This window comes from Stomoxys calcitrans, chromosome 3, assembly GCF_963082655.1.
Source record: "Stomoxys calcitrans chromosome 3, idStoCalc2.1, whole genome shotgun sequence".
Classification (NCBI taxonomy): domain Eukaryota; kingdom Metazoa; phylum Arthropoda; class Insecta; order Diptera; family Muscidae; genus Stomoxys; species Stomoxys calcitrans.
In genome coordinates this window covers 113,272,285-113,279,447 of record NC_081554.1, presented here as the reverse complement: position 1 = coordinate 113,279,447, position 7,163 = coordinate 113,272,285, and the positions used below count along the sequence as shown (strand labels likewise).

Genomic DNA, 7,163 nt, shown 5'->3' with positions numbered 1-7,163 from the left:
GTAGCTCTTTGAAGCAGAATTTCGATTTAGGTACGTTAATTGTGAGACCTGTATTTGATAAACAAATGGCCACTCGCTCTAGCAAGCACATGTGCGTGTCGAAGTCAGGAAATACCACCAACAGATCATCCAAGTAAACAAAAACTCTATTATGAAGCGCGACTGGGATCACCTTATCCGTTAGACGGCAAAGCCTTGGAGCTGGATTAGACAGCCCAAAAGGCATTACCTTAAAATGGTAAAGTGGTCTACCAGGCACCGTGAATGCAGTTTCCTCTCTACCTGAGTGATCTAAGGGGATTTGCCAAACGCATCTTCAAGTCGACACTTGAAATAAAATAGGTATCCTCCAACCGACTGAGCAACCCCTCAATATGCGGAAGCGGATAGGCGTCCTTCACGGTAAGACCATTGAGCTTGAGAGCGTCCAGATAAACCTGTTCGTTTCTCGATTTCTTCAATCACTCCCAGGCTTAGCATCCTATCCAATTCCGCTTGCAAGAGTTTTTACACTGCCGGGGAAACGGGATAAAACCTATCATTCACAAGGCAAGTATCGCGAGTGTTAATTGAATGGACCTCAATCGAGGTTTTACCAAGTCCCTTCTTAGTGTAGCAAGGGAATATCTCCATCACCACATTCAAGCGTTTCCGCTGCTGGTCTGTTAAGGAGTGTAGGTTAATTTCATCATCGGTCCTATTATCCGCGTCGCCGCAGAGGCCAATATCGTTGGTTGAAAGACTGTCGACTCCAGAGAAAAGATTAAACGACCTCATGAAGTCCATCCCAAGAAAAAGCTCCCGCCTAAGAGAAGGAACCATATAAGATGTTACTGTACACTCTTTTTTGTTAAAGTCGATAACGGCATTGACTCTGCCTTTAATGCGATGGAGCTTACCATCGGCTGTTTGAATGACGGAGATAAAAGGTGAAAACTCCAATCCCGCTTTGTCCACAAAATCCTCACAACCCCTGCCTAGACACGACACAGTGGCACCACTGTCCAGCAGACCTTCAATTGACTGCCCACTTATCAAAATCTTGGTGTAAAATCTGGTGTCGTCTCCCTCATATAAGGTTGCGGCTTTGTGTTGTCGGAGTCTCTTACGGGCTTTATATCTCTCTCGCCTTTCGTAGTTTATTGGAAACCGTTTCAAAAATCCTTTGGCCTCTTTATATTCCTTAACTCGAACATGTAGTGGTATCAGCTCGCGCTGCGGCTTCGCTACTACCTCGTGCCGATCCGTGTTTTGTAAAATGATGATATTTCTGCATTGGGTATCGACTGAATTGGAGACTGGGTCTAGACCGGTGTGGACCTCACCCCTCCAGTATGAGGTGAGCTCCTCCGTCGGTTTCCCTTGCATTCAGGGCAATTGGCTACTGTAACACCATAGTGTCCTCATCTATAGCAGAAATACTTGCCAATAATCGCCTTCGTCCTCGCAGTTCCAGCACTTCATTTTTGTTTTGTCTTGTTGACCTCTGGTGGCAATTCTTCTTCCCAGACCAATTAATGAACTCTTTGAGGTGGGCCTGTGGCTGAATATTAGGTTTTCCGCCCGCTTCAACTTTCGGTAAAATTCACCCAGATGCGAAATCCGTGTCGAAAATATCATTCGTGCCAATAAAGTCTTCAGATTTACCATCAGATTATGATGGGATCTCGAAGTAGAGCGTCTTCTGCTGAGTCCTTAGCTGCATCACAGCATTATAGAAGTCCTCAAAGGACTCATGAGGCAATTGGCAGCGGTTTAAGATTTGTGTTTGCACTTGAAATTCATTTTCAAAGTGTTGATTTAAAAGTGCAGCTTGGATTTCGCTCCAATCAAGAAACTGTACAAATTTTCGGTGATTCCTCGAAAATGAATTCGTGAACATTCATCGTTTTGTTAGTGTCATCGAATTTGACACCCCATTAACCGATCTACTCAGTATAGATGGTGCCACCTGGCCTTCCAAAATGCAAAGAAGGATCCGAAAAATGAGTCTGTTGTGCCGGCGGGCGGTATGTATCGTGGTGGCTCCCTAGTATTCGGTTGATGTTGCGGCCTTTCAGTAAATGATGTCCAGTAGTCGGGTCGGTCCCCAGGAATTCCTGTAAACCGTTGGCAAACTAAGTCCGCCTAGCAGCGGAACTGGTTGTGTTGGTATTGATGGTGTTGGAACAGCACTTGTGCTTGGCGCTGGAACGAAAGGCGGCGGATGCGAATACAACGCCTCTGCACGGTGATTTGACGCCAATGGTGGTTGTGTCTGGCAAACCCCTAGACGGATGCGCTTGCTCCGGCTCTAAAGACACACATTGTCCGTGGCCTAAAAGTGGCCGTCCAGGCCCGCTACTAGGAACGGAGTTACCCACTCCTAACGACCGTCTGGTAGCTTCGACAACAGTCGGTATAAAGCGATTCATCGTTCTAGCTTTGTCTCTCTCAAATTCGACACGGGCGGGACCAACGGCAGAACTGATGTTTCCTTACAATTTATAAGGACAAAAAGACTCGTTTGCCACAAAAAAGAGTCATTCAAAGCAGGTGAGTCCAAATAAATAACTAAATTGTGCTAAATAAACACAGCCCAAAAATTAAAATTACATTTTTTAAAAACAAAAATATTATAAAGTAAACAAAATTGTACAGATAAAGTAAGAAAAAATAAATCTTAGCAATTGTGCATTATAACATTTATGTTAAAGTGTGAAGAAATGCAATTTCAAAAACATCCCAACTGGTGTGAACGGTTAAAATGTCTTTCAAAATTTAATAAGCAAAACGAGTCGTTGTAGACATAGCATTATACGAATATTTCGATTTTACTCAGCTGTTCGCAGAATGCATTTTTAATAAAACTTAGAATGAACTTTAATCAAATATACTTTTTTTACACTTTTTTTCTAAAGCAAGCTAAAAGTAACAGCTAATAACTGACAGAAGAAAGAATGCAATTACAGAGTCACAAGCTGTGAAAAAATTTTTAAACTCCGACTATATGAAAAATCCGTTATTACTTTTTGGGCTTCCCAATATTTTGTGTTTGTTGTACACATGACACCACCTTTAATTGTTTCGCTATGGTATAATATTCCTCAATCAAATGATGCTAATACCATTGTGTACGATAGCTTTTACTAGCCTCCAGGATGGAAGTTGTTTGCTAAAATCATTGTCAAATTGCTAAAATATAATTTGTTGCCGTCGCCAGCTATGGTTTTTTGATATGAATATGTTTAATACTTTCCGTACTTTTTGATTTTTTTTTCACTTTGTGTCACCCTGTGAAGATAGACATTTTTTACCGAAAGTTAGCGACGTCTGATTTGTCTTATTTACCAATCTAGCGGATTCGCAGAAAGCACTTATAGGATGAGGTCATGCGAACAGCTGAATTCAAAGGATTGATAACATAGCTGTAATTTTTTCTATAATCTTGAGGGGATGTCCTATATGATCCGATATTCCACACATAAGCAACAAAAAAATGTTACAAGGATGAAAACACATATATAAAACACACTTGAAGAAGATAAGTTGTAGAGCAAAGTTTATTTTTTAAAACCACTTTGACATTTCAATTTACGGCATTTGCCACTCAATGTAGTTTAGTTGGGCGTTTATTTTTGTTGTTGTTATGCTAATGACACCGCCTCTTAATTGTACCATGTGGTTTCACTAGCTTAAGCCTAGTACTGACCAAGATATATTCATTTACAGGTAGAGGCAGTTGCCCAACAACAAAATATTGAGTACACTATCTATCAAAATCAGTGATTAGTGCAACTCTGATTTTGTATATGTTACTATTTCGCATGTTTTAATTAACAGCCGGCGATAAGATTAGCCGCTTAGCTAATCGGAGAGAGCATTTTTCTTCATACAATCTGCTTAATGGGTAAATAAAACATCCCTGTCGTTAACTTCAGGCAGGTGACATCTTAATACTTAATAGCTCAGCTGATGAAATTTTCCAATTCCAGAGTTGTATGCAAATGGCGCAATTGCGTAATATACACAACATCAGAGTTGCACTAATCACTGATTTTGACAGATAGTGCTCTCAATATTTTGTTGTTGAGCAACTGCCTCTACCTGTAAATGAATATATCTTGGATACTATTGGATAAATTGTACTCAGCAGTTTACGTAACACTATGTGGAAATTATGTCATGCGTGAGACAACCTTGGTTTTGGCCAGGATGCACTAATAAGATGAGGTCATGTGAACAGCTGAGTACATTTTTTTTATTTGCAATAAATCTAAATGTCAAATGCTTGTTAACACAGATGTGATTTTTTCTAATGTTCGTTTTTCACAGTTGAAAACACATGTTTTTTACAATAACTTTTTGGAAACACTACAAAAAATCTCAATGATAACATAATACTTTTATTAAAATTGTTTCAAAGGTTATGGGGGAGTGTCCTGCTGAATGAAATCAATAACTTTTTTGCTTCAAAGTCTATTATATAAAAGAAATAATCACGAAAAAATGTCGCGAAAAGCGAAAATAAAGGATAATTTTTTAGCTATTATCTTTTCGTCAACACTGGTTTAAACAGCTCACGCGCGTTTCGTGTTTTGTTTCACTGTCAAACATTTTCACTTGAATCGTCTTACAAACGAACAACGCTTGCAAATTGTTGAATTCATCGTGCGCCTCTTCCATATTACGACGGAGCTCATTTTTGACTCAATGGGTACGTAAATAAGCAGAAATGTCGATTATGGATGGGAGATCTGCCATAAGCATTGCAAGAGCTACCAATCGTCCAGAAAAAGTCTCAGTTTGGTATGGTTTATGAGCTGGTGACATCATTGGATTGTACTTCTTCAATGATGATGCGAATCGTAAGGTAACTGTGAATGGTGAGCACTATCGTGAGATGATATCCAACATTTTTGTGCCCAAAGGCCTAAACAGATTGAGCGCGTTGAGGAGCGTAGCGTTGAAAATGCAACTCTGCACTCAAATGTTAAAAAAGCAACTTGCAAAAGTTAAACAATTTTTAACTTTGGCGACCAAAAACACTACTTCACGTGTGGCAACACAGAATTTTCTAAATTTTATGTGTTTCTTTTTTTTAATTCTTTCCTATAGCTCTTAAAAAATCAACCTAGTACCTAGTAATCAACAAAACAGTGTGATAATGTTTAAGATATAACATTAGAACACATATGATAAAAAAAATTGTAAAACAACGTTTATTTCTAAAACCGCTTTGACATTTGGACTTACGGCATTTGCCAATCATGTTAGTTTCGTTGGGTGTAGATTTTTGTTGCTGTGCTTATGACGCCACCTCTTAACTGTACCCTGATCCTATTTTGATTGTACCATGCGATGTACATGTACCTTTACGTTTTATATTGTTCATAAAAGTTCCATCTTCGGTTTGACTTATATGCATTCAGTTAATTAATCAGATGAGGTTGTGCAACAAGTAATATAGCAATTCAAAGTTATGAATACGAGGGGTATCTTAACAAACTTTTTAAAAAAATCACGTAGATGCACTTTTTCTACGGTTTGTGAAAAATATAAAAAAACTTTAGAAATATTTTCAATTTTAGTTATTTTTTAGAAGGCGTGTGTACCGGCAGAGGTACGAATTGTCGAAGTTGGTCCACGGGACGGTTTGCAAAATGAACCAAAGCTTTTGGCGACAGAAGTAAAAATAGAACTCATTAATCAACTGTCTGAAACGGGGCTAAAAACTATCGAAGCCACTAGTTTTGTAAGTCCTAAATGGGTACCTCAAATGGGTGATAATACACAAGTTCTACAGGGCATTCGGAAATTTGATGGTGTTTCATATCCAGTTCTTACACCGAACATTAAGGGATTCGAGAGTGCATTGAAAGCAGGTGCTAAAGAAGTTGCAGTTTTTGGTGCCGCGTCAGATGCGTTTTCACAAAAAAATGTGAATTGTTCTGCAGCAGAAAGTATTGAGCGTTTCAGGCCCGTATTAGATGCTGCCAAAGCTAATAATATTAAAGTCCGTGGTTACGTATCGACTGTTGTTGGTTGCCCCTATCAGGGACCTATTAAACCAATGGAGGTTGTTAAAGTTGTTGAAGCCTTGTACGACATGGGTTGCTATGAAATTTCGTTAGGTGATACAATAGGTGTTGGAACCCCGGGTACCATCGCCAAAATGTTGGAAGAAGTTGTAAGAGTCGTGCCTCCCAAAAAATTGGCTGGTCATTTCCATGACACATATGGTCAAGCTTTAGCAAATATCCTGACGGCCTTAGATTATGACATCTCGGTAATTGATTCTTCTGTTTCTGGGCTTGGGGGATGTCCGTATGCTCGAGGTGCATCAGGAAATGCTGCCACAGAAGATGTTGTTTACATGCTGCATGGAATGGGTATCAAGACAGGTGTTGATATTGAAAAATTGATATCAGTTGGCCGCTACATTTGTCTAAAACTTGGAAGGCCATCCGAATCCAAGGTCAATAGGGCTTGGAAAGGCCAATAACTTCTACTCATCTAAATGACCAGAAAATAATGCATTTATTAACATTAAGAGAAAAGTGTACCAACTCCTTTTTATTTTATTGTAAATTAATTGACGTTTAACATATAATGTGTTAGAACTTTACAAAGCGAATAAAATATTAATAAATTAGCTTCAAATATAAACATTAAAATTTTGGGCATCCATAATGAGGTATACATTGAAACACCGCCAGACATCACGTACAGATCTGCTAAACTTGAAGTATTTCGAGGTTGTGATGTCAAATTTGGCTCTTTAGAAGACGGCACAGCCACTAGGAATTTTAATTTAAGATCCAGGAACTCTTCGACCAATATGGGGTGCGTCCACAGGGATCTGCGTCTGAGTCGAATGGGCCTGGCTGGGTAGTTAAACAGGTGACGTGTATCGTGTGGTCCGTGGTCACAATCGGGACATACATCTTGCACGTTGGCATCAATCCTTACTCTGTAGGAGTTAAGGCGGCTGCATCTGCCGGAACGTAATTGAGCCAAAGCTACTCTGGTTTGCCGGGGTAGCTACTCTGGTTTCCCGTCAACCGGGGTTCGAGAGTGACTTAACAGTAGTCCACAGCTTGCCTAAACCGGTGGCCTAAGTTACATTGCTCCAAGTGTTCCAACCACAAATTCTGCCTATGTTCGTTTACTACCCTGTTTAT

The 7,163-nt window shown here is 39.6% G+C and overlaps 1 protein-coding gene across 2 annotated transcripts; it reads left to right on the top strand.

The window, feature by feature from the left end:
• The first annotated feature begins 5,397 nt into the window (after positions 1-5,397).
• On the top strand, positions 5,398-6,648 carry LOC106093911 (hydroxymethylglutaryl-CoA lyase, mitochondrial). Of its 2 annotated transcripts, none has more exons than XM_013261078.2 (2): positions 5,398-5,524; positions 5,585-6,648. In XM_013261078.2, the coding sequence occupies exons 1-2, from the start codon at positions 5,462-5,464 to the stop codon at positions 6,482-6,484; spliced, it is 963 nt and encodes a 320-aa protein (XP_013116532.2). In that variant the 5' UTR covers positions 5,398-5,461; the 3' UTR covers positions 6,485-6,648. The 2 variants fall into 2 exon arrangements, with proteins under 2 accessions (XP_013116532.2, XP_013116531.2); XM_013261077.2 differs by having other exon boundaries at positions 5,582-6,648.
• The last annotated feature ends 515 nt before the right edge of the window (positions 6,649-7,163 follow it).

What these genes read in the sequence shown, in the direction of transcription:
- LOC106093911 (XM_013261077.2), top strand. Translation starts at nt 5,462, where the DNA reads ATGAATACGAGGGGTATCTTAACAAACTTTTTAAAAAAATCACGTAGA. An exon ending in GTAGATGCACTTTTTCTACG is followed by an intron (nt 5,525 to 5,581) that starts GTTTGTGAAAAA and finishes GTTATTTTTTAG; the next exon opens with AAGGCGTGTGTACCGGCAGA.